We start from the raw sequence: 26547 nt of genomic DNA, 5'->3' as shown, positions 1-26547 counted from the left end.
AAGACACTGCATCATGGTTCTGACATACAGATTTTTATTACTGTACAATAAATTACAACTGTCTGTGTTTTGGTCTGTTGTATTTTTTTTTTAAAATCATTCCCTTCTTCCTGTTCAGAAATCCTCATGTAAACATGTTTTTTGTAGGCACATACACCATTGCTAACATACATCTCACACCTTGCACACAAAGCAACACTTGGCTGCAGGCATGCCTCCGTCTCTCAGTGGGTGTAGAGGGAGGCGGTGAAGACGATGTCCCTGCGGATGGCCAGGGAGGCCTTCTCCATCTTGCTCCCCAGGACGGAGTCTCCCACGATGCGGGCGGCTTGTCGCACCTCCTTCAGCACCTCGTCCAGGCGCTGGATGCAGCGCACCACCGTGCCCTCCTGGACGTCCGTCAGCTGGGCGATCTCTGCGAACGGCTGCGAGGAGGAGAGATGTGACATGGTGAGAGGGTGTGAGATGCAGCACGAGAAGGAGTAGTGTTCTGAAGGAAACACGAGGTAAAATCTGCACCCAGATAACCTCATAACGAACTAGAATTGCACTCCGTAGAGTGCATACCTCCGCCAAAGGCCAGCAATGCCCTTTGTATTCACTCACTAACACCAGACAGAAATACATATGATTATTTAAATCAACATCTGCGTGTTATTCGCTGAGACGTCCTATTTTGCGATGTTAAAGAACTTGAGAATAACTTCCAGGGGCTGTCTCTTTATCCAGATCAGCACCAAAAGGAAATGCGCTCTATTCTGGGCTGAGACCCATCCTCCATCCGAGTTTAATGGAAATCCATTCAGTAGTTTTTGTGTACTGCTGCTGACAAACCAACCCACAAACAGACACGAGTGAAAACATAACCTCCCGCGATGAGGTAACAAATTACTGGACAGACAAAACTAATCGACATTCAAGCTTTGAATTCTCATACAGTACGTTAAACAAAGACTCATTACCGTGAGTAAGCATAGCAAAGAAAAAGGGAAAAAGACACAAAACAATGGATATCAATCAAGAACCAATCGTGTGAGCAGACGCGTTCTTCTGTTAATTATCTCTCAAGTACAAATTGAAGTAGTCCAGACAAAACAGCAGGCGGCAGTAGCTCTTTCAAATTTTGCTACATTTTTGTTTTGTTTTTCAGCTGTTTTCCCGTATTTATTGCTAAAAGAAGCATTGATTATGGCAGGAATACTTTCATAAATATTGGAGAACAAAGTGCTGGTTTCAGATTTGGATCAGTGAACTTTGAGACAATCGCCACCCACGACATCTTTCGACTGTCCAACCTGACCAGACCACCTCAGGGAGGGATAACCACGCTAATGCATCTTAGATTTAAGGCTGCTACTACTACTGTCCGGCTGCAGGAAAAGGAATTATTCAAATGGATGTCAGGTGTTCACATCTCCACAGAGGCTCCACCTCAATATCCAGGATTAAGCTGTTGCACTCGACGGGCGGACCGTGTTTGGAGACAGACAGAGCACAGATGGACAATGTTTAACCGATCTTTGACCAAACTTCTGTGAAGATGCCGACCACATTATCATCCCCATCCCTTTGCTGTTGTTTGTCCTCCCCGTCTGGTTAATGATCGTTTCAAACTCCTGCCCACATTATGTAACACAGGCTTTCTGGTGAGAAGACGTCTCCAAACACCAGCTGAGAAGCTCTTCTGAGCGACACAGAAGACAAAAATGTCTCCCTATGACGAGTAAACTGATTTATTTGTAAAATGTTTCCTTTGAACACAGTTTTTCTTATTCAAATACAAGCGAAACCCATTCAGATTTGTATCTCAGCTGAAAGTAAATATTGGGAATCCCTGTGAAATACGTTCTAAATGTAAATGTTCTTTCAGTGTCTTTAAATAGTCGCTGAAAAACTTTCACTTCTGAACCAGTTTTGAACGTCTCTCCACTGGAAAAATGCTCACTGGGATATAAGAGTCAAACCTCACCATTCCTCTGGCCCAGCAGTAAACCACTTCTGTCAGGCCAAACTTGAACTGGCCAACAAACTCCTCAGCCGTCTGTGGTATCCCACAATCCCTCTGCAGCTCTCCGATACGCTGGGCCACTGAAAGCACCCGATCGATGCCCTGAGAGCAACAAAAAAGAGACAAAGAGAGAGAGCGAGAGAGAAAGGAACAGATGGTAAAGAGTGCGTTTTTAGTTTTACAAACAGCCCTTAAATGCATCGCTCTCTTGCCTCTTAGTGTTGACAGGGTGACCTTGTCATTTACGTCCAAGAAATCTGTTTCACAAGCTGTACCATGGCATGTCTGCTCTCCTATCTCAGGTCGACAGAGCGGAGTCATCACGAATTTATGCCCTCATAAAGCAGTTTCATGTATCAGGGGCCGTTCACAAGACTTACTGACACAGCAAAGGCGTCTTTGACAGACGACTGCATTAATATGTGAGTGAGTGACACGGGTGAGTCGGGCGAAGAGTTCCTCTTGCCCTTTCTGCAGGGCGAGGATGTTATGCTTCAGATCTGCACCGGCACAATGTTAATGTAACGTGAGAGTGAGTCACTGAAGGAGGAGGCTGTACCAGTATGTCAGGACACAAGCGTCACGGCTGATGTCACTTTGTTTCTTCTGTGTTTTCATGAGAGAACCTGCCTGAACAAAGACAAACACTTCCTCCTCACCTCCTGCAGCGTGTTGGTAATGTGCGGCTCCACCTGCGTGTTCTGCGTGAAGACCAGACAGGACAGCAGGGCGGCGCTCTCCTCGGGCGCCAGCGGGCTCAGTGCGTTCTCGAATAGCAGCTCGGTCAGCAGCAGCTCGTGGCTGCTGATCTGACAAGCGACGCGGCCTTTCAGCTGCACCGCCCCGCTGCTGTCGACGTACTGGAGAGACTGCAGCACCTGAGGCAGACAAACGGGGGAATAAACCTCTGACTGTGTTCCTCCAGGATCGATACAGATGAATCGGGCTGCACTCTTAAAGTCAAGTTTGTATCTACGCGGTTAATATTAAAGTTCTCAGCCTTTCCATGTCATGAACCCCCTCAGAGAAATCAGGTTTGTGTTAAAGACCCTCCCACCCGGGAACTGTAACCTTTAACTCACAACTTCCTGAGAGTTCCACTTTCCTCATGGATCACTGATCATTTACAATCTTTATTTGTCTCTTCTTCCTCTTATTGTTTTTTTTTTTATCAAATCAGTACATTCTGATAATCATTTGCTTATAATCTTGTGTGGCCTGTCCTCTTCCATGTTGGAGAGGAAGGGGTCCTCCTGAACCCTCACTCACACTCACATCATTTGTTTAATCTCTTTGTATTAGTATTTTGTCAGTATTCTGACTTTGTCGGTCTATAACATAATTTCTCTGCTAAACAAGTTTTGTCTTACGTGAATTGATGGTCTACGCCGGACAGAGTGTTGTGATTTTGAGCTGTACGAATACATTTTACTTGACTACCTGTAATCTTATCTGGAGTACAAGGACAGGTGTACAACTTCTACTGCTGTGATGTGTATTACAGGCGTTAGCTATAGGCCTAAATATAAATACGAGTGCTTTAAAACAACTAAAATGAGATGGACGCAGGTCAGAGATTTCAGCTTAAGTAAATAAACCTAACTGCAGGACTGAAACAACCTTACTTTGACAGAGAGAGGTCAGGGCAGCGAGTCAAACGTTTGATTCATACCTTGATCCTCTGATGGTATTCAGGCAGCAGAGACAGGGACTGGTCTGACACCAGGAACAGCAGCCTGTCCAGCTCCTCCTGCACACTCATCCTCTCCTTAACCCGAGCAAACTGAAACACACACACACACACACACACACACACACACACACACACGCACACACACATGCACACACACATGCACACACACATGCACACACAGAGCATGATTACTTAACGTGAGCGTACAACAGCAGCACCGCAGCACTTGACCTGATTTCACTGCAACAAAAAAAAAGGCAACTCTGCATTGTAGTGAGGGGGAAATGTTGCTTATTGTACCCTCATTAATGGAAGGGAAGAGTCTCTTTGTGAATCCGTTACATAGACCCACTGAGGCCAATTACTGTATATTAACTGCCTGCATTGTAGAGCATTCTGCATTAATGCCCACAATGCAGCATAAAGACACAAGGAAGTGTGAACCTTCAGTGATGAGAGGAGACAGTGATACAGCAAGTAAGAGCTTGTTATCTTGCCGGGCGGCGAGAGCTCTGCGCGTGAACGTGCGAGCGCGCGCGAGGCGGCTCGAATGACACGCTGCGCCTGCGAGACAGTGATGAGCTGCAGCTACGAGCCTATATGGGTAATTATAGAAACAGCCGGCTCCGATTCACGCATCTCATCTCCTCGGGCGAGGCTGCCAGGAAGACTGGATAAGCGACACAAAAGGCAGAAAATCTTGTGGTGGAGTTTGATGTTGTTGTTGCGAAACTAGAGGAGGCATGACGGAGGGATAAACAGAAGAAAATAAATGATGAAAGGTTTCAAAAGGAGCCAATTGCAAAGTGTCTTATGTGGGGTGTGATGTTAATGAGCTGCATAAAAATGCAATTTCGTCGTCTTTACTACCATTGCTTCATCATTCATCTGCATCAGCTCAAAATTATAAATAACTCCCACAGAGAACTGACAAAGAGAGCTTTCTTCAAGGACGGCCTCAAACACACACCTGCTCCGCAAAAGTGGGCGAGTTTATGCAGTTGAACCCTCTGAGGCTGTCCTGCAGCACGCGGAGCCGCATGGAGTCCTCCACCACGTCGACGCTCTTCAACTGGAGGTCGTTCACGGGGTCGAGGCTCGGGAGGCCACCGGGACTGGCCTCGGCCAATCGCAGGAGCTCCTGGGTCGCCGTGGAGATGGCCTGGCCGGGTGGGTCGAGCCTGAACAACGAGGTAATTTAAAAGGTAAAGGGTAATTTATGGGGTCCAACATGCCCTGACAGAACATATATCACACACTGCAAGGTACAGTATTTCTAGACAATCAGACTCCTCAGGATTACAGTAAACACATCAACCAAACACACCGACACACACCTGAATCGTGGCTGCTGCCTCTTGTTGTAGTTGTCGATGATTCGGTCTGGAATCACTTTGAGGGTTTTCACCGTGATGGCCGAGACGTCCTCAAGCTTCAACTTCTGCACCGTGTGGCTGCAAGGGCCTGATGAAAAACACAGAGAGCAAACATCACACACGCATGTAATTTAGTACATCAGTCTGCGTGAGTTCACTCGTCTGTTCTCCGACCTTCAGGTATGAAGAGAGCTGTGTTGAAAAGGTGAGGGAAAGCGTCGCTGTTGTTGCATTTTCCATCTCCTTCCTCGTTGCCCTTCTCACAGATGATCAGAGCTGTGAAGGTGCGATTCACGGAGTCATTGGACACCTGGAATGAGGAAAAGGCACATGAAGGAACCAGGCTGATTAATGTAAATAAACAAAGCAGGCGGCTCTGCAACATATTTCCACTTTGCAGGACTTACAAAGCAGTAAAGACAGGTTTTTACCCGGTGCGATGATTTTTAGAGAGTGTCTGTGTGAATGACTATATCTCTTTTCTGCTTCTGCTCAAACCACAATGAAAAACACACACACAACACACACACATCTACCTGGAGGATGACTCCTAGTGCGTTGAAATGCTGCTTGTTGTTCACCACCACAACTCGACCCACAGACAGAGCTTTCAGCCCGTTCACAGACTCCAGAATCGCACGCTGAAACCAGAAAAAAGCAGGCCGGAAATCAAGGCTGTGATCGAGTTTGATCCTAGCTGTATGGATGTGTGCGTTTTTTTTTACCTGTAGGGCCTCTTTGGTGGTTCGTAGCTCCGTCACGGTGTGGTAGTAAGGCAACAGGTCCGACAGCTGGCCGTCCGTGTCCAGAGGAGGCAGAGAGGAGACCATCTGCTTCAGCTGGCTGATCCTCTTCTCGTGGGTCTACAGCAGGAGGAAGAGCAATAGAGGAGAGGAAATGAAAAGCTTTTATATCACATTTGTCAGTTTCCATGAGTCAGGGACGATGTGAGAGAGAAAAGCGATGAGGGGGAGGAGAACAGGGAGAGAGATCACAGAGGAGTGAAAAATGAAATAAAGCTGTTATATGTGAAACCTCACCTGAACACTACAGTATTTATGATCGATACAGTGACACGTTACCTGAGTGTCTCTGTGGTTTTCAGAAAAGCTCCTCCTCATCATGTCGGTCACGCGGAGGGCTTCGACTCGCAGCAGGTTGAGGATCATCGTGTAGGTGAGTCTGAACTGGGACTGGAGGAGGGTCGGTTTGCCCTGAGAGCAGAAACAAGGGGATGTCGTCAACAAAAGAAATGTCATGCAAAAAACAAATAGGGGGCAGCATTTCACAGTGTAACTGCTGTTAACTGTGGCTGTAATGATCTAGTTGGCTGTGCAGCTAGCGGTCTGGACTGGGAGTTGGACAATCAAGGGTTTCTATGTGTTTTCACTGCTGGCACAGGTGCTTTGGACCTTGATGGTCTGGGGCTTCCGGTTGGCTAACTCAAGTAGATATCTCTTCAACAATAATTTAACATCATGACATCAAAACTAGAATTTCTGCACATTTTGTTGATGTTTGTAGTTCATTTTTAATGTTTTAACTAAAATTCTTACATATTCTACCTTTAAATGAAACTGAAGTTGGCCAGCGTAGGACAGAGCACTGGCTCTATTACAGGAAGGGGACTATTGAAACTCAGACACTCCTCTCCACACCGGCACTGAGGGAAATTGAGTTAAAATAACCCACTCAGCTGTGTAATTAAATGTTAAATGAATAACCCAGCAACACCTTCCTTGAAATGCAGCCAAAACAAACAGGAGGCTGAGCTCTGCTTAAAGAGATTATGAATATCTCGTGATGTTGACCAGAGACCGGCTGCAGGAGGAAATTTAATAGAAACGCTTAATGTTATATAAACCCACGAGGCCGGCCTCACCAGCATCATGACATGCAGATCTGCCATCTCGTGAACTCCAGCCTTGCACAGGATGATGACGGTGCCCGTGGCGTCCAGGCCTCTCCTGCCTGCTCTGCCCGCCATCTGAATGTACTCGCCTGAAGGTGCGGTTAAAAACATAAAAGACATGTCAAAAAAAGACTGTTTTCCTCCACTCCTCAGAGATGAAAGAGCATATCAAATGTGGCTTTAGATGAAAGGCGGGAAAGGGAGAGCAGCGCAAGACCTGGCAGCAGATTTCTGAAGCCCGTGCCGTCGTGTTTCCTGATGCTGTCGAACACCACGGTCCTGGCAGGCATGTTCACTCCCATCGCAAACGTCTCGGTGGCAAACAGAACCTGGGAGATGAAGGGGAGACGTGGGAGTCTTTGTTTTAACTACCTGTGGACCAACAGTTCTTCACAGATAAAGTAGAGGAGAAATATGTTTGATATCTTTTAGCGTATATTTGATGTGATTAATTCACTTTACTGCATTATCTTAAAAGAAAAATAAAATGCATGTATTCGGTCTCTCGTCTGACTCACCTTCACGAGACCTCGGGAGAAGAGCATCTCGGTGACCTCCTTCAGTATCGGCAGGATCCCGCTATGATGGACGGCTATTCCCCTCTTCAACAGGTCCCTCATGACCAAAATCTAAACATCGCATTTGTAAGTCGATTTTATCATCAGTACATCTTTTATGCTTAACTCTATGTAGATACACGCCTCAGTCCTTGTCACAGATGGTTGAGAGTGCCGTTTCACTCTGATTTGGCTTAAAATGGGCAAGTGAAAGAAGTCGTAATTGTATTAAAAAAAGGTTTTTTTTACCACATGAAATCTAAAAACCAACATGACCGTTCTCTACCTGAGGCAGCTGTCGGTCTCCTCCTCGGAGTCGACTCAGGCTCTTCTGGAAGAACGAGTGGATCTCGGCCTTCTCTATGGAGGTGGTCAGGTCCATGGACTCCAGAGAGCGGGCGTTCTCGTCGCAGCGCGTCCGAGAGAACGTGAACGCCACCACCGGCGTCTGCTGCCGCTGAGACAGGAAGTGCAGGAGAGTGAGCCACACCGCTCGGTCCTGGTAGGGAAACAAAAATGAAAAAGGGGGGGGTGAGAACATGAAGCACGAGGACGTCGTTAGAGAAAAACCCAAGGTGATGTCTACCTGACTAGCTGAGGTGTTGTGCGAAGTACTTTTCGTGCCGAACGATTGGGCGTGTTTGCTGGTGCGCTCCTTCTTGGCATCAACAGCTGCATAATACCTGAACAAACAACCTCCCTTTATGAGAAACGATTTAAATTATCTTTCTTAAATAACCCTCTGCAGCAGAGAAAAGTTTTACCCTTTTGTGAGGAAGTTGCCGACAGCATCCACCAGCAGGAACATCTCTTTCTGAGTCTTGGTGCTGTTTCCCGTGTAGAGATAATGCTCCAGAGGCACAGGTCTCTTCATCGTGCTGATCACGTAAATATGCCTCTTCTTTATGCGACTAGAAATGAAAAATTGATGCGGGAGAGCGGGAAACGTTCAAAAGATACTAAAAATGCAATTAATATTAAAAGCCTGTGTCTTATTTGGAGCACCTACCCGATCCACTCGCTAAACTCCAGGGCATTTGGCACTGTGGCGCTCAGGAGAATGATGCTGACGTGATCTGGAAGCATAATCAAAACCTCCTCCCACACGACTCCTCTCTGAGGAACAACAAAGGGAGTTAAAGGAGGACAGATAAACATTATTCTCGACTTTCAACAGCAAGTTCAGTAAATGAAAGATTCAGAGAGCCGTCCTGACCTCGGCATCGTTGATGTAGTGAACCTCGTCAAAGATCACCCACTCCAAGTCTCTGATGACCTCTGACCCGTTGTAAAGCATCGATCTGAGAGAGCAAAAAATAAAATACAAGTACTTCCTTGAGCAATCAGCTAGACATTTAATTAATCTAACTTATGGGGCCGTTAGACCACAGTGTTAATGTCTCCTTTGTGTGCAGTGAGCTGGCGAGCAAACAGTTTTTATGACCGTGGTGAAAATGTTGTTTTTGAAAGGCTAAACCCCAACAAGTGTGGACTGAACCACAATATTTAGTCAGATAAACATTTGTGACTTTTGGTAATGGACTACATCAATCTTTTTTCAACGACTTTTGGAATTTACAACGCTCTGGAATCAATTAAATAGTTGGATTACAAGGTCGCTTACACAGACGCTTCTGAATTCTCCTTCGGCTATCGGAGATGGCGCTAACATTAGCCTACTTTAGCTTAATATATGAGAAGTTTACGGATGTAGTAGAAACATTTATGGGTGTAAAAATGATTTTACCCTGCAGATATCTTAGTTATACTAAGATTGAGCTAGCTGAGCATTTTTGTCTTTATATGTGCAGCATTCATCCCACGATCTCTCAAAAGCAGCCGACTCAACAGATGTCGTCTTTGTAGCTGGTTTGCTAGCCCACTTGGGCTTGGCATACTTGCTGGGGTAGTAAATTAGGTTACATTACTTAGAGGTGTCTACTGATTTGACTGATTGTTTTCCATTTATTACTCAGAGCCAATGCATTTCCATGGAAACTGGGGTAACATAAAAACTTGTTTTTATCATTTTTAGCACAACAAGAACTTTCATTTTTTTTTATAATCATTGAATTCATTTTTATGCAATATTGCTTAATTAAGACTTTTTAAAACAAATAATAATTATTTAGATGAAGCAGCCCGAGTACCTGAGGATCTCTGTGGTCATGATGAGACATGAGGACTCGGGACTGATCTGGACGTCGCCCGTCAGGAGTCCAACATCTCCAAAAGTGTTCTTAAAGTCTCTGAACTTCTGATTGGACAGGGCTTTGATGGGAGAGGTGTAGATGGTCCTGTCAAAACACCAGATTAGAAAGAAAATCAGAATATGATTTGCACAAAGAAAAAGAGAAAAGGTTGACGCTGTTAAGATATTCCAGTCCTACTTCAAACAAGATACCTTCCTCATGTCTCTATGTAGAAAACAAGTACAACAGCATGCAGAGAGAGCAGAAACACAAGATGATAGACTTTATTTTAATGAGCTGAGAGTTTTCATGCCTTCATCTGTGCTCTAAAGAAAGAAAGCAACCTGCTGCTAACATTTAGAGATGTCTTGAAAGGCAGAGCGCACTTCCCCTGAGCACATGGGCCTCACATAAATTTCACTAATTAGTCAATTTAAATTTTTTGGATATGTTGAATTCTTCCTTTTAAAACAGACTGGATAATGCTAAAGTATGTGTGTCATCACTTACTAAAAGATCTCCATACAACAACAGCCAGAAGTGGCACAAGGTCACACATTCTTTACTCAAGTAGAAGGAAGAAAGAACAGACTCTGAAATACACTCAAAGTATAAAAGTAAATCATATCCCTCTGAAGGACATTTCTACCAGGCATTTCTGTGCAAAGCTAACTGAACCTCACGTCATATTAATATTACTCAAAGACTATTCAACTTAAAAGGTAGAAACAAGAAGATTCATTCATCTGAGCTGTTTGTAAACACACCAGAAAGACAGATTGTTGAATGTCATTCCCAGTTTGTCACATTTTGGGTTAGTAGTTAATAATTCGTCATCGATAATTCCCCCAAATGAATAAAAACTAAAGTAAGTGCCTGTTTTAAAAATATAAGAAGTAGAAAGTACCGATATTTGTGGGGGGTAAAAGTAAAAACCTGTCAGAAAAGTCAGTGTTCAAGTAAAATACAGATACCTGAAATTCTACTTAAGCACATGATGTATTTGTACAACAGCATACTACACTGTGATAGTTGCTTCCAGTCGAACTTGGAAAGATAAACTGCTGTCTTTAAGCTCTGCTGTGAGTGTGTTTAGCTCGCTGCACCACGACAAACAGCGAGGGGGCGGGAGAAATTGATTTGTCCCAACACATACACACCTCGTCATGTGTTTCTGGGAGAGAGCGATGGCGTATTCGGCCACCACTGTTTTGCCTGCCGATGTGTGAGCGGCCACAAACACGGAGTCGTGAGCCTCCAGCCGGAGCACAGCCTGCTTCTGGAAGACATCCAGCTCGAACGGCCACTGGAGCAGAGGAGGAAACGGGTCGTTTATTACCAAGTGATGATTCACACAGTGGCGGCAAATAAACAGGTGACACTCTGAGGATTGCACAGATGTAAACGCACAAACAGATACATGGTATTTAAGGCCAGGGTGTTTCTAGAATCCCCACCTTGAAAGCTGGGTTTGGGACGCGTTTATAGAAATCATCGCAGGGTGCCGTGATGTTGACGGGGATGGCCCATTTCTTACTTTCCTCCGGGTTTTCTTTTGGCTTCGATTTCTCATCTTTTCCTTTCTCTGGGGGAGCTGAGGATGACACAGCATCCTGGAGACAGAGAGGGTGAGCCAGACTTCAGCGAAGTTAATGTTCAGCCCGAGGCGCATTTGGAGTTTAGATTGCTTTATAACAGTATTACTGCGGTTTGGAAAAGAAAGGACTGCATTTATGTTGTGATTGATTCCAGTTTGCAAAGTAAACCATTCTGGAGTGACTGAAAACTGTCAGAAGAGATTACCATGAATCATTGACACACATACCGTATTCATATTTATATCTGTGAATCTCATCATGAAAACATCCAACAGCAAACATCAAGTGTGCACATCCTGATAAATCTCATCATTTTAAAGGAGACATATTCTGCTTTCTCTTTGTTTTCCCATTCCTTCAGTGTGTCATGTAGGTTCCTGTCCATGTAAAGCGTCTTGAAAGTTAAAAAGCCAGAAATCTGATCAAAAACAGGAGCTCCTCTCTCCCAAAGAAATCACTGCTCCTAAAACGCCTCTTCGGTAGCCCCGCCCTTTATTCCTTGACTTTGTGACATCACACTACATCACCATGTCACACACATGCATAATTTATACCTATATTCACGGTAGAAGTGAAGCACATTTTATCCGAGACAACATGTATTTAATGACCACAAAAGTCTGCGCTCCATATCCTCCATGGATCCAGATCTCTTTTAAAAACTAGTTAATGTAACTACAGTGTAATGTAACTGAAAACCAGAGAAAAACAATATGAAGCAGGCTGCAGTACCTTGATGCCCAGGTCTTCAAGACTGTTAGTTCTAGGTAGTTTGGGCGCGTCTTGTTTTTCTTTGCCTTCCTCTTTCTCATCTGCTTCAGGCTGCAGTTCAGTGATGTCATCCAATGCGGACAGGAGGGACATCAGGTTGACCTCTGGCTTTGCTATTTTGGCCTCTTCAGAAAATACGTTTTTTTAAAAAGAAAATGTTAAATATGTATCGTTTCACGCCTGTACGATTTCTTTTTTTTGCATATGAATGTGTGATATCTCACCTTTGTCAGTGAAGTCCATCCCAGCTTTAAGTCCAGGTGGGACTTTGAGTAAATCTACCGGTGGAAAAAGACAAATGTAACCATAAAGAGCTCAAATAACAACAGAAGAAGAAGAATCACCGTTAAAAATTAAAAATCACCGTTCTCAAAGTCTACGTCTTTCTCCAGCTCAGATTTCTTCTTGATTTGGTCCAGACTGAGCTCCTCCATTCCTCCTGTGAACGAACATATTCAAGATAAAAAGGATAATGGGAAACACCTCAACTAAAGGCAAATTAATGTAAAATACTGGAGAGAAAATGCTTTGAATGAATCTAACCAGGGAGGAAGGGGTAGTTGGTGTTGCTTCCTCGAAGGCTCTCTGACGGAGGCCCGGGCTGCCGGTGCAATGAAAGGGAGTTCTTTGCTGACAAGCCCGTGTCCTCCATTAACACCTGAAGGTGAATTAAAGACAGAACAGAACAGAACAAAAGATATCTGAATTAACCTTTCATTTGTTTAATGTAACACAATGACAACTTCCTCTTGAACTGACATAGATGGATCCTTCAATACTCAAAAGTTATACCACAAGAGAGCCGTTAACTTCTGCAAGATTGTTTGAAACAGGATGACACTGGGGCTGAAACTGATTCTTTTCATCAATAAATCTTCTGATTAATTTCAGGATTAATCAGGCAGTCGGTTGATCTATGAAACGTCAATAAAGTAAAAAATTCAACAAGGAGAAGGAGCAGGAAATATTCACATTTCAGAGGTAAGTACTTGTAATTCTTGCCTCAAAAAATGACTAAAAAGATAAAACAGATTAAACATGTGACATTGATGAAATAATCTAGATGGCATAAACAATGTGGGAGGAGTGGGCTGGTGTGTTTGTGAGCTACCTCTGTGAAGTCCAGCAGCATCCCTGTGGTTGGATCTCTGACAACAGAGAGGCCGGTGTGAAGTGCAGACGGAGTGCAGTTGAGGAGTGAGTCGACACTCACTTCTCTTTGAGTCACCCTGGTGAAGGGCGACGAGACAACAGAGACATTGACATCTTCTTACAGATACATAAAGATCCTATGAGACAAATTGAAAAACTCTGGTTTAAAAATAATTCTTGTAATTGGATGGAAATGTTCACTTTATCTGCTCAGGATTGATTATATTTCTGTAACTTATTGTTTGATCGTAAGACGCTTTATGTTTACTATATCATATTTTCATTATCACAGTGATTTGATGAGGCAGCATGAAACTATTTAAACAAAGGTTAAAGTTGAGGAGATGAAAAGCCATTTATAAGGTCATTACACATCTGTCACTATTTCACAAAATTATATATGTCAATAATCAATTATACAACTTAAATTTGAGCACATTAGATTGTCTAAATATCAAGAAACAGCAACCTGTACCAACCCTCAAGCACATATTGGTGCATATACTTAAATGATGTTTATAATTCAACTGGCAATATCAAGATTGTTTACAGGAACACATACTTGGGAAACTTCTGGAAGGCAAAGTCTATGTTGTGTATAGGAAGCCAGGAGGGGTCCTGTAGGAACTGTTTCTCTACTTCTGTCTCCAGGCTGAGGCTGGTGGGAGGAAGGCCATGAGGGAGCTGAAGAGAAAACAAGAAGATCACATAACAATATATCAGTAAATATATTATATATTCAATTTTCCCCGTGATTGTCAACTATCTACTACTTGAGTAAGTAATAAAATGTCACAAAAATAAATCCAAAAGATGAAAATAATATGTACAAAAGTGAGCAGGTGTAAATTTTCCAGTCATTTTTTCACAATCAAACACATTTTTTTTTTTAAAGATTTTTTGGCATAGACACCCCCATTAAGCAGTAGACAGATAGGTAACACGGGAGAGAGAGGGGGATGTGACACGCAGCAAAGGACCTCCGGCTCCAGAAACCTCTTGGAAATTTAAACATGGAAAGTAAATGTAACTTCTACAAACATTCACTACAATGATGCACAGTTTTGGCACCGACACTGAAGGTATGAATAAGCATTTAGACTCTTTACTTTAGAGTAGCAATCCAACAGTGTAAATAAATAAACCATTACAACTCAAATAATGTATGTAAGCATAAGTACAGAAGTATCATTAAGCTATCAAGGGTAAAATTACTTGTTACGCAGAATATATGCCTGACTAAAGGTTGCTTTATATTGCTGGATCATTAACACAAGATTCAAGATTCAAGATCATTTGTGTGTGAATGTTTTGCTTGAGACTCCACTGCAGAAATGGTAAATAGCAATTAGCAAATAAAATATAAAGATAATAACAACAATAATAATCATTTTAAAAACAAAGTATGGAGACTGAAAATATGGACAGCAGGTTTAAGGTGCATGTGTGTCACATATGTAGTAAAAGGTGCAATATTTCCCTCTGACATGTAGTAGAGTATAAGTTAAATATGTGCTTAAAAATCATATTTAAGCACTGTATCTGGGTAAATGTACAGAGTCATCCTGCGACGTACTGACCGTGCTCTGTGGAGGTAAAGGCTGGTCGGGCAGCGGGTGTGTGATGAGCTCAAACCTGCCTGAACATCCCATCTCCAGCAGGGACAGCGGCAGGTCCATGGGGCCCGGCGGGGGCACATCTGCAGGGAGGAGGGAGGAACAACAATAGGCATGCAGACTATGAATGGACTGAAGAAACAAAATGCAGCTAACAGTGCAGCCAGGATAATGAGCCCTATGGACGCTAAGGCAAACGTAACAATTTAATTCTCTATGTGTGTTCAAGAAAAACTAAATAGACCTTATTAAGGCGACTAGATAGGCAGCACAACATGAAATCTATGACTCATGAGGCTGCTGACTGGATTCAGTGGAGCACTGATTGACAGCAGGCTGGCTACACTATTAGCCACATCATCACACAGGCTGCAGCAGCGAGGCGTGCTAGCAAGATGAAACACGTTTCAACAAACATTTATGAGCTGACTGGACATTTAATTAAACGAAACTTACTTATTCTGTCCATGTCCCCACTCGCAAGTAAAGGCTAAAAGTTGCCTACTAACTAGTTACTGCCGTCGCCTCGGAAGTTGCCGAAGCGGAAGTGGCTACCAAACTAAGCTAGCGAGAGTAAAAATGTATTAAACTAAACTGAAAACTGCCAATAAAACTCATTATAATGTCTAAAAATATAGAGATATTTTCTGTAATATTCCTGACGGACATTCTTTTTTTTTTGCCATTTCTTTGCTAGCGGTTTTTAGCACTAAAAGCGCCAAACGTCACAAGCAGCTCCTACGTCATATTTACGCGTCGGTGTTGTTGTTGGGGTGTACGCCAGTGTTTGAATTCGTAAGTGAATGAATTAGATAAAAGCTATTAAATGTTCAACAAAGTAGTTTGAAGACAGCATATCTGTTTTATTATTTTGATAGGTCAGTGGTTTAATATTCGGCATGGTCTGAATTAACGACATTGCAATGTTTTGGGAGGAACTCGTGTTTGGGTTCCTGGCTAACCTGATTAGCAAGCCTGGGCTAGCGGTGAAAGTATATGTGTTTTTGTTATTTATTATCTTATCTGCATGTGTTTTCGTTGCCAGGTGTTAATGTAGTTGTCTGTTTTGTAGCTGTTGCCGTCATGGTGGTGTTTCCAAGTTCACTCACAGAGGAAGAGGAAGCTCTGCAAAAGAAATATGCTAAACTCAAGAAAAAGGTAAGCTTGCTCTCACACCCCGCACATCCCCTGATACCATGGCAGTCAATACAGTGTTAGACTGTGACGTGTGAATAAAGACGTGAATGTGCATCAATATCATATTTGTTTAAATGGAAGGTGTTTGCTCTTCTCCCCAGTCGTAGATGTTTTCTATATATATATATATATATATATATATATTATATATATATTATATATCTCAGATGAACACAATGAGATCAGTCTTGTTTTTATTATTATTTTAGCACTAAACGTTTATCGCTGTCTTTTCAGAAAAAGGCTTTACTCGCCTTAAAGAAACAGAGTTCAACCAACCAGACAAACCAGAGTGGTTTGAAACGGAGTAAGTGCTTTTGACAATTTAACTTGTGTGATTCAGCATTCAGCGTCTTAACTGAATACACCTTTGTTTATTGTGTATGTGTGTGTTTTGCATCTTAAGTGTGTATATTTTAATTTAATTTGCTCTATGTCATTTTATTATTTAATGAAACTTGTTTAGAATATGTAAGATAAGCCATTGCCACTGCTGGGCTATTCCAGAGCTGAGGAGCTGATATTGAATAAGCCCTGTTTGCAGCCTTTTTTCCTTTCCTGTTTCTTCGTACATAACAACCTGCTATAGGGCCTGGCAGTGGTGCTGAAAGGCTTTAGTAGATTGGAGATATATGTAGGGGTAAGACGATTGAGAGATTGGTGACGGAAATGCTGAGTATAATTTTATTTACTTTACCCGTCCCTTTCTAACAGCTTTGTCGGACCAGCCTGTCGTTGACACGGCAACAGCGACAGAGCAAGCAAAGATGCTGATCAAGTCGGGCGCCATCAGTGCCATCAAATCAGAGAACAAGAACTCAGGCTTCAAAAGATCTCGAATGCTGGAAATCAAACTCAAGGTGAGTTGTTATTGTTTTCACTGATGTTCAGCTGTTTTCTTGCTTTGTTTTGTTTGTTCATTTGTTCATTTGTCTCATATTTTTTTCTGCCACAGGACCCTGAGAAAGGCCCGGTTCCTGCTTTCCTACCATTCCAGAGGAGTGTCTCTACAGATGAAGAACAACCTGAGGTAAAGTGATATGAAATGTGATAAAACACAGATGCAAACTTGACATACTGTTTGCTGTTTCTGAGTTGCCAATGTGTTAAATCTAAATAGAACAAATTGTCATGCAATATTATGCACATTTATATATCAAAATAACGTTTCAATAATTTAAGACTATACATGTTATTATAAAACTCGAAACGAAAATAAGATGTACAGCTCATTCATATTTTATCATATTTGTGCTTCTAGTCGGGGAAGAGAGCCCAGAGGAAATCTCTGTATGAGAGGTAATCACAAATAAGCAACACAACCTGCTTGATATACTGACAGTGAGTATCTGATGGTGTAATGCCGTTTCCCCTCCGTGTTCCCCTCCGTGTTCCCCTGCAGCTTCGTCAGCTCAAGCGACCGATACCGGGAAGAGGACGAGGGAGCCAGCATGTCAACCAACCGCGATATGGACAGAGACAGAGACAGAGAGCGAGACCGCGACCGAGAGATGGATAGAGAGCGGGACAGAGAGAGAGAGCAAAACCGGGAGAGGGATAGAGATCGCGGTCGGGACAGAGACAGGGAACGGGACAGAGACAGGGAACGGGACAGAGAGAGAGACCGAAGCAGAGAGAGGGATCGAGAGCGCGACAGGGAGCGTGATAGAGAGAGAGATGGACCGTTCAGACGTGCGTAACCAATTTCTGTTGAGCTTTTACAGTTAAACAATTTTTGAAAATCCACCATAGAGAAGGCAGAGATGCAGATATCTCTAGAAATAGTACTAACAGTTGACAAGAATGAGGTGCAGAGCCCAGTCATGAATTCCAAATGTAGTCTGATGGTGGTTGTCAGATGTCATGCTGGAACACATAAATGACGTGTCACTGTCTCCCATATTGTCACTCTCAGGGTCAGATTCATACCCAGAGCGGAGAGGGGTGCGAAAGGGCAACACGGTGTATGTTTACGGCTCCGGGCTCACTGAGGAGAGCCTGCGCTCTGCGTTCTCTCAACATGGAAACATCATCGACCTCTCCATGGACAACCCACGCAAGTATGGAACCATTAAACAACTCTGTACGCAACGGTCATGTTTACTGACTGTTCGGCCATCTGCTGCTTCCGTTGTATTCTTTGTTTATGTTGTAATGTGTGCTTCCTGTTCCCTTTTCTAGTTGTGCATTTATTACATTTGAGAAGATGGAGTCTGCAGACCAGGCTGTGGCTGAGGTTGGTATGATCCCAGAAAAGAGAAAGCTAAAAAATACAAATATGATCTTCTGCCGACGGCAACTTCCAGAACACATCAGAATCAGACATACTCTGTTGACCCACAAGTTGAAATTGGTAAAGCAGCAAACAAAGAAGAGATTCAGCAAAGAAATTTAGATCAGAATGTGAACAAGTTATTGAATTATAGTGTGCTATGGCATCAAGCACCATGCAACACAGGTTTTGTTTGTGCATTTATTTCATAAATATTGTAAAACATTAAGGAAAATGTAGCAGTTGTATGAGGTATTTCTGTCAGATAAGCCTGAATGTTCCTTTGTCCATCACAAGCTGAGAACATCTGTGTTTCTACTGTAGATATGATAATAAACTAGCAAGAAACTAGATGAAAGAACCATGTGAAGATCTCCTACTCAACTTATATTATACTAAAATTAATTTAAAGTATTTTGTCTAATCATATTCCCATGGTCCAGAAGGAAGTTTTATTATATGTCTAATAAATCAAATCAAATCTAGTCATCCTTTTCAGTTTACTAGAAGACACCCTGAAGTTGTGTTGATGCCCTGCTCATATTAACAAAGTGGACCACCCCTCTAAAACTCTGCTGTTTTGTCTCACAGTTGAATGGAAGCACGGTGGGAGACGTTCACATCAAAGTCAGCATCGCCAGGAAGCAGCCCATGCTGGATGCTGCCACCGGCAAATCTGTGTGGGCTTCACTGGGTAAATACAGCACCCTTATTGTTGGTTTTAGACATTCAGACTGTGTGTGTGTGTGTGTGTGTGTGTGTGTGTGTGCATGCTGGATTAACCTTCACCAATGTCTCTCTTCTTTCACAGCTGTGCAGAACAGCACTAAAGGCTCTTACAGGGACAAGAGGAACCAGGTCGTGTACAGTGAAGATTTCCTGTGATTTAAAAGAGATATATTCTTTCTTTCTTTTTTAAATTTTGCCATATAGCTTTCCATGTTTTTGTCGAAAGGATGACATATTAGCCACCAGCTTTAAGTGTCTTTTTTGCAGGATAAATACTCAATGACCTGTTGTTTTTCCAGCTAGATGGCTGTAGTTCACATGGTCTGTGTGTGGTGCTGTGTGTGGCAGCTTTGCTCGTGAAACTAAAGAAAACGGTTTCTCGGAGCTCAATAAATAGTATCCATACATTTTTACACTGAGTGAGATTTCATTGATTTCATCCTGCGTCAGCAAGAAAAAAAAAGTGGGCAATATGTTCGAACATGGAAATGTAGGTAAGAAACAACACAGAAAATTTCAATCCAGAAAACTAAACATTAATATCTGCTTGATTCAGTGCAAAACACTATTGTTGACGCAGAAGGCATGTAAGAGAATCGAACTGACAACCTACTCGACCACTTTGATTAAAAAAGATTGAAAAAGCTTTGCAGACCAGACATAAAGAATGTAAATGTCTGTCCCCGCTGCACTTTTTTTTCCCCTATCTGGCCTTCTAAAAAAGTAGCTGAATAGTTGAACACTTGTGTGGGCGGGCAGACTGTTACACAACCGAGTCATGATTAAGAAAAACACTTGCAGATTATTTTATTTACACGTCATCTTTTCTTTGCCCAGCAGGAGTCATCGCGCTGAACATGCGATACATATATTCAAGTTCAGGATTACAGTTCTGAGTCAAACTGAACAAGCTAGTCTAAAGAGACATGAAACTCAATGGGACTTTCATTGACACGTCACAGTAGGAGAAGCACAGGTGTAAAAATAAATATCAATGTTGGCTGAATTCTCTTGAGATGCTTCAGTTTCAGGTTTCCTGCAACTGTGGAGACAAAAACCGGTTCAAAATCTCCCGATGCATCTGAATTTTATGCCTCCCAACTTACATATTTTTCTGACTTTTCTAATCATCACATTAAACTTGTGGTGGAGCGGAAGAAACGTTCCAAATCATGATTTTATAACACAATCAAAGATGAGAACAGTGTCAGTTGTATAACGATGATTACACGAGTGGCACTGCTTGCCAAGGTATCATATGGAATAAGTACTGTATCAGTAGTTTAAAATTCTAAAAATCATGACAACCTCATTCCCAACTGAGCGGCACATCCATTACAGAGGTTAAATATCCAGTGTTATAACAGTCTCACCACATGAACAGTAGATGATTTCCTTGACCAAAATAAAAACAAAACGTACAAATGTTCTCACATCTCATCCATTTTATGTGATGACAGACTGTCAAAATCGGACTGATGAGCAGAGTTGATAATGGGATTGGCCTCAGAAAGGTCTTATACCAAGATCTTAACGGCTTACTGGGACATATGAAAACAAAACAGCCATGACACTATGATATGCGTCATGTGGCAATAAAAAAAGAATGCCTAAAGTAAGGCACATTTAATATTAAGGCTCATTTAATGGTGTGAACTTATTCCCATTAAGCTCACACCACTAACCTCTATTATCACATATGACAGAGAGTCTACATACCAGAGTCACAAAAGTACAGACGAATATGTAGAATATGGACAATTTCCATGTGGTCATTTTACAAAAAAATGCGTGTTCATTGAATTTTCAGAAACTGTGCTATATTGTGATATGCATCTGATTTAGATATGGTATGATGTATATGAGATTTTTGTCATATCTAGCAGCCCCAGCTACTGTTAATGTTAGAAATAAAACCTGTCGGCGCGCAGGTGGTTGAGTGGTTAGAGCGCATGCCATGAACACAGCCGACCCCAGTTCGATTCCAGCCAGAGGTCCTTTGCTGCATGTCACATCCCCCTTTCTCTCCCATATTTCCTATCCGTCTACTGCTTAATAAAGGTGTCTATGCCAGAAAAAAGAAATAAAACCTGTGCTTTTCCTGCTGCGACCACTCAGAATGTCTGCCGTGATAAAAAGGCCTCTTTTATTTATTTTTACCCACTTCCATCACTTAATGTGCATACTTTTATCAATATTTGACACTATTTCATGTGTAAGGACTCACAGTCTGAGATTTTAAAAAGGCCTCATAGTCAGTTCCCAGCCACACAGACTGATCTCCCCATTTGACAGCAGTAAGACCGTGAGCTTCAGACACTTTCCTGTCTTTGACCCTTTGGCTTATGACACCTGTTCAGTCACCAGACACTCCTGCTCTTCCTCTCGTATCCCTCCAGCAGCTCCTCTCTCCCTTTCCCTCTCCTCCTGCTCATGCAGGGAGTTCTGCCCTGTGGTTTTCCCGTGCTGCTCCTTCAGGTGGCGTCGTAAGGCAGGCTTGTGGGCGAAGCGGGCGTGGCAGTATGCGCAGCGGTGCGGCCGCTCGCCGCTGTGCAGGTTCATGTGGTCTATCAGTGTGGACTTTTGCGTGAAAGTCTTGTAGCACAGGGGGCACTGGTGGGTTTTGCCGACGCCTCGGTGCACAGCCATGTGTCGGGTGAGGTTGGCCGAGTGGTGGAAGTGTTTGCCGCAGCACGGGCAGGCGTACAGCAGGTGGGTGGAGCGGGAGTGGATGGCGAGGGAGTGGGCGGAGGGGAACGTCATGCCGCAGTGCTCGCAGATTACAGGCCCAGTGACACTTGAGGTTGATCCCACCACTGCGACTGACTCATCCCCTCCCTCGTTTGTTCCCACAGTCGTCAGCCCTGAGCTCCCCTCACCAGCAGCACAGTTCGACTCCTCCAGGGCATACTGGGTCAAACTGTTGGCAGCCATTGGCGAGACCTTTTCTCCCTGATTGTCACCCATGCCAAAGTCTAACCGTGGGAGGTCAACTGAGACGTAACCTCCCGCCTTTAGCCCCTCTTGGCTGTAGTCCAGCCCGAAGCTCCCTCCCATCCCAGCAGTCGCCAGATACCACAAATCCTGGTGGTGATCCATGCCTGGAGGTCTTCGTTCCTGTGATGCCACCCAACGTCTCCTCTTAAAGCCCCGCCCCCTCCCTCTCCCTCTCCCCCGGCCGATTTTAGGGTCAGATAGCCTTCGCCTGAAAGCACGGAGCCCCTCTATTGAAAGTCCCCCAGTGCTGAGATCTCCCTCCGTCGGATTCAAGTCGAATTCGCTGCCGTCTCCTCCGATCACAACACCATCCGTCTCCGGGTAGCACTCGTCTTGAGGTCCATCGGAGGGAGCTCCTCTCTCCTCCTCCTGGTCCCTGTTCATCTGATCTTCTTCAGCGATGTAAACTCTCAACACATCGTAGTCCTCCTGCCTGGCCACCTCCTCCTCGTCTGATGCATTAACCTGGAACAGAAATAAAAGGTGTGTAGAGAGAAAGATTTGTTGAGTTTGAAAACTGTGAAAAATGCCCATCATAATTTCACACACTTTCCCCAAAATTGCATACTCTGTCCAGCTTTAAGTCTCAAACTCAAAGATATAAAATTTACAGTCATATGAGACAGAGAAAATAAGAAATCCTCACATTTGAGAAGCTACAAATAGCAAACATGAGCATTATTGTCTTAACTCCCTTTCGTTACCTACTTTAATTGTTGGCAATTCATTTTCTTTTAATGGATTAACTGTTTTGGGACCAAAAGTCAGACAAAAATATCTGCACTGGTGCCCTTATGTGAACTTTCAAGGGCAGAAACAGGTAGTGGATTTATTTTCAAATTATCCCTGACAGCCTCATTTCTGTGTTGATCCTGTGCTCTCTGTTATCTTCTTCACCCTTTTCATCCCGTTAGCCGGTCCTCTGTAAGACCCAGCCTTTATCACCCTTTGTCACACTTCACTGACCGTCTGCTGGGACCATTTATGAGTCGGACAAAGACGGTGGAGAGAGAGCTCTCTGCCTTGTGTAGCAGACGTTGTTCGGGATCAGGAACTGTCCTTGTGCCGCCAACGTTTGCAGCTTTGAATAAATCTCAATAAAAACGGAGAGAACCACCAATATCCAGGCAAGACTGGCTAATAGAACACAATCTGTCATTTACTTGCCCCTTGAAGGCTTGAAAGCTTGCATGCAGTAAAATATATACCAAACATATCAATAAAAATGAGTGTGCTACAACTATTTTGTGTCTTTTAAATCACTTCTTTAAACATACGTTCATCAGAAAGCCTTTACTAGAATTCTTTAACCACATCTCTCTCCTCTTGTGGTTTTCTCTGTGTGCCGATTTGCTGTATTATTCTGTGTTATACTTATCGTAATTCTCCCTGTAATCCAATTGTTTTAGCCTTTTTTGCTGTTGACACCTTTTGTAACACTGACACTCTTTTGGAAAATTGCTGCAGGTTTTGCTTTTTATTACCACTGCCGAGAAAAGTATTTTTTCATCTGTAGTATGCTGGTCCATCAGCAGGATCTCAAATAAACAAAACACTGAACTGATTTCAATGAAACATGGATGGAGGGTGGGTCTCAGCATTTTTTCTCTCAAACACAAACCTTAATACATGGCTGATCCAGCATGGCACCGTCATCGTGGTGCTGACTGCTGCCCTGAGCAGACATATCGCCGTTGTTCTCCTCCAGTGAGTGTAACACAGGACTGTGCGCCTGCACAGAGGAGGATCTGCCCGCGGGGGGAGATGCGACGGAATGAATGCTGCCGCTGACGATCACCGGACGAGACTGGCTCTCCTCAGCGGTCATCTGAAAGGACGAAACAGAAAAAAAACGACAATTGCATCACTACACGCTATGAAAGTGTTGAGAGCATCTCACTATAAACACAAAAAAGGTAGGAAAAAGAGGTGAAAGATGATTCATTGAAAGCTTTGCATGTTACACCAAACAAAAATTTAAGCGATATTAACATAAAACAAGGATAAAACTGGAAGACAAAGCCGTCAGGTTTTCTACACTGAAGACTTTGATTGATTTACATGCACCTAAAACACAATGTTCAATAAAATATGACTGAATTAATAAAAAATCTGGAAATAAAATTCAGTGCACAACATATTAAAGAATATATCGAAAGAATGATAAACATTTAAACTGATTGTTTTGGGTCACTGACCTTTGGTGGACCAGGGTTCTTTAACTGCACATACTTCTTCAGTGCTCCCCGGCAGCGCTCCACAATGTGCTCCATCTGTAGGTAACTGGCAGCGGTCAGGTAGTTAACAATCTCTTCTGGGTTAAACTGCAAGACGCCAGTGTAACAAGACTGAAGCAGATCGCACACCACTGTGGAGCTGTACAGCATTGACACCTGCATAAAAATGTGAAAAGAAAAACAATGTTTTCACCCAGCACAGAGACACAATAATGATAGGTGGACTGCCTGGGGACACCTGCCTACCTGAAGCTTGGGGGATGGGTTGAGGAGGAACTGGTCCCGCAAGAAGGGCGAGCAGGCAGCCAGCACGACCTTATGTCCCTTGAACGTCTGGTTGTTGCTGGCCACGATGGTGATGTCACAGAAGTGCTGGCGGGACCTTAGTGTATTCATGTGCTTCAGGGTCGTGTCGCCGTGGCCCGGCAAGCGAAAACACAGCATCTCCATCTCTACTGTAGAGAAGCGGGGAAGAATTCATTTCAAAATTACAGATACAAAATGCAAGATGGTTGGACAAATAAGAGTCTGTCTTACATGATCTAATACACAAAGCTATCTGAGATCTAAGACAGTCTGTTCAACACCTTGTCAAGAACCTGGTTTTGAGCAGTGGGTTGAACGAGATACCAGTTTCAAGATATACCACATTAATAAAAATTAACGGCTTTTCATTGATACGCAAATGAACACAGAATGATCTGTGTTCATTTGCTTATCTACGAAAATTCAATTCTACTGTATTAGTGTGTCATAAAGTACACATATTTAAAGTTTATATCAAGTTTCATGTCTGTCAGGACATAACATTTTGTGAAAATCATTCATCTCAAACTATTTGGTAATTGATCGTTTCATCCTCTCAAATATGAGGAAGGTTTTGGATTTAGTTGTTTGCTTGTTCATTTTTCGCTTCCTGTATCATCGCTGTATAAATTATAAAAGAAGAGAAAACTATTTTGCAATCGTCTTTAAACAAAAAAGATATCTTATGGCTGTACTGAAATATGAAGTTATTTCAATCAAAGTTTTTTTTTTCTAATGTTTTTGATTTGCTGTATTACTTTCTCCTACATCACATGACATTAAGCAGAAAATGTTTTTTGGGCTGTTTGTCAGACAGTTGAAGGAATCGTAAAAACACCACTTTGGGCTCTTTGAAATCATTTACAGATTGATGAAATGTCTTAATTCTGACAAAAATCGGCAGATTCATCTTTAATGAAAATATAAACACTGTTGGAGCATCCCTCACGAAACATAACACATCCGAAATACTCATGAAGAATCCAAGTAAAACATATATTTCAGTGTGTGGATTAAACTTGATTAGGGCAAAACAGGCAGAAGTAGAATATCACAAACTGTCAAAGTCAAAGTCTGAATAACAATAATGATAATTATCATACATATAAAATTATGTTTAAGGCATATAGTTGTGTACTGATGATTTCTCCTCTATGGCAATATAATCTAGCCTTGCACATTTGAAAAAGCAGCAGTACTGTTCATATAATGGCCAGACGAAAAGAGCCAATTATTGCCCACTTAATTCAGATTATTCACTAAAGTATCGTAAATAGATTCAGAGGATTGTATCACTTGAAGTGCATCTGTAAGAGCAAGAAAAGACACCATTTTATCTGCTAACGTTACTGACTGTGTGTTATAGCAAGGTAATGTCATATAAAAGGTGACTAAATGCTATAAGAGAAGCAACGCAGAGCTTATAATAAAATTGGGTTATTTTATCGACTTGTTTGGGTAAAATTGATCATAGCTGACATATTTGCACCCTTTCCTCCTGGCCTAATGTTACTTGTCTGGACGTTAGCTTAGCTTGTGGTTAGCCTGCTGGCCTCGTTTAGTGACCGACCACAGAAACAAATAAAAACCCCTAATTTCAATTATCGTCAAACTTTGCTGTCACTCACCTTTCCTTTCGTTGAACGTCCTCGCGGCTTTCTAAAATAACCGACCCGGGTTTGTTTCGACAGGACAACAGTTGACTGACGCGACGTTAGTTAGCCGGCAATGTTTCCTCATCCCCACTGCCACCAGCTACTACCTCGATTTCTGTTTACTTTTTGGCCTCTTTGAGGAGGAAGCGCATCCCGTGACAACAAAATACAAAACCGCTGCTCTGTCGCCACCAAACTGACTGTGAATCGGTTTCGGCGTGAGGGTGCTCACCGCGGCTAGCCGTAAAAGCGGAGTACGCACGCTGACTTCTGATCAGC

At 42.9% G+C, this 26547-nt stretch overlaps 3 protein-coding genes across 4 annotated transcripts; 1 reads left to right on the top strand and 2 right to left on the bottom strand.

Moving 5' to 3' along the window:
- Window positions 1–14: 14 nt before the first annotated feature.
- Window positions 15–15484, bottom strand: skic2 (SKI2 subunit of superkiller complex). The gene is made up of 29 exons (XM_030411718.1): window positions 15332–15484; window positions 14840–14958; window positions 13822–13943; window positions 13219–13336; window positions 12651–12765; window positions 12472–12546; window positions 12332–12385; window positions 12069–12232; window positions 11196–11351; window positions 10899–11044; window positions 9697–9843; window positions 8763–8847; window positions 8556–8662; window positions 8311–8457; window positions 8133–8229; window positions 7833–8045; window positions 7508–7618; window positions 7207–7318; window positions 6960–7078; window positions 6160–6291; window positions 5803–5940; window positions 5614–5718; window positions 5252–5387; window positions 5039–5165; window positions 4672–4882; window positions 3681–3791; window positions 2668–2886; window positions 1970–2110; window positions 15–425 (listed from the first exon to the last, which is right to left on the bottom strand). Exons 1-29 carry the CDS (start codon window positions 15342–15344, stop codon window positions 225–227), a joined length of 3741 nt encoding a protein of 1246 aa, XP_030267578.1. The 5' UTR covers window positions 15345–15484; the 3' UTR covers window positions 15–224.
- A 112-nt stretch (window positions 15485–15596) lies between these two features.
- Window positions 15597–19486, top strand: nelfe (negative elongation factor complex member E). Its single transcript, XM_030412144.1, has 11 exons — window positions 15597–15670; window positions 15948–16033; window positions 16310–16379; window positions 16787–16932; window positions 17028–17102; window positions 17334–17371; window positions 17475–17764; window positions 17988–18132; window positions 18254–18308; window positions 18936–19038; window positions 19156–19486. Exons 2-11 carry the CDS (start codon window positions 15959–15961, stop codon window positions 19227–19229), a joined length of 1071 nt encoding a protein of 356 aa, XP_030268004.1. The 5' UTR covers window positions 15597–15670; window positions 15948–15958; the 3' UTR covers window positions 19230–19486.
- Window positions 19487–19855: 369 nt separating this feature from the next.
- LOC115578857 (zinc finger and BTB domain-containing protein 12) lies at window positions 19856–26531 on the bottom strand. 2 transcript variants are annotated; one of them, XM_030412141.1, is made up of 5 exons: window positions 26242–26531; window positions 24554–24762; window positions 24269–24463; window positions 23692–23898; window positions 19856–22535 (listed from the first exon to the last, which is right to left on the bottom strand). In XM_030412141.1, exons 2-5 carry the CDS (start codon window positions 24755–24757, stop codon window positions 21417–21419), a joined length of 1725 nt encoding a protein of 574 aa, XP_030268001.1. In that variant the 5' UTR covers window positions 24758–24762; window positions 26242–26531; the 3' UTR covers window positions 19856–21416. The 2 variants fall into 2 exon arrangements, with proteins under 2 accessions (XP_030268001.1, XP_030268002.1); XM_030412142.1 differs by having other exon boundaries at window positions 24554–24759.
- Between the last annotated feature and the right edge of the window lie 16 nt (window positions 26532–26547).

Source organism: Sparus aurata, chromosome 3 (assembly GCF_900880675.1).
Source record: "Sparus aurata chromosome 3, fSpaAur1.1, whole genome shotgun sequence".
Lineage (NCBI taxonomy): Eukaryota > Metazoa > Chordata > Actinopteri > Spariformes > Sparidae > Sparus > Sparus aurata.
This window is presented reverse-complemented; position numbering and strand designations above follow the sequence as displayed.

Bases quoted from the DNA above. Each gene is read 5' to 3' on its own strand.
- skic2 (XM_030411718.1), bottom strand. The intron at 8,848-9,696 runs GTACTCGGGCTG...TTGCTCTCTCAG, and splicing joins ATGACCACAGAGATCCTCAG to ATCGATGCTTTACAACGGGT. The intron at 5,166-5,251 runs GTCGGAGAACAG...GTTTTTCATCAG, and splicing joins AGCTCTCTTCATACCTGAAG to GCCCTTGCAGCCACACGGTG.
- nelfe (XM_030412144.1), top strand. From the start codon at position 15,959: ATGGTGGTGTTTCCAAGTTCACTCACAGAGGAAGAGGAAGCTCTGCAA. The intron at 17,765-17,987 runs GTGCGTAACCAA...TGTCACTCTCAG, and splicing joins GAGAGATGGACCGTTCAGAC to GGTCAGATTCATACCCAGAG. The intron at 18,133-18,253 runs GTATGGAACCAT...TCCCTTTTCTAG, and splicing joins TCCATGGACAACCCACGCAA to TTGTGCATTTATTACATTTG.
- LOC115578857 (XM_030412141.1), bottom strand. From the start codon at position 24,757: ATGGAGATGCTGTGTTTTCGCTTGCCGGGCCACGGCGACACGACCCTG. The intron at 24,464-24,553 runs GTAGGCAGGTGT...ATTTTTATGCAG, and splicing joins ACCCATCCCCCAAGCTTCAG to GTGTCAATGCTGTACAGCTC. The intron at 22,536-23,691 runs GTTTGTGTTTGA...TTTCTGTTCCAG, and splicing joins TGGATCAGCCATGTATTAAG to GTTAATGCATCAGACGAGGA.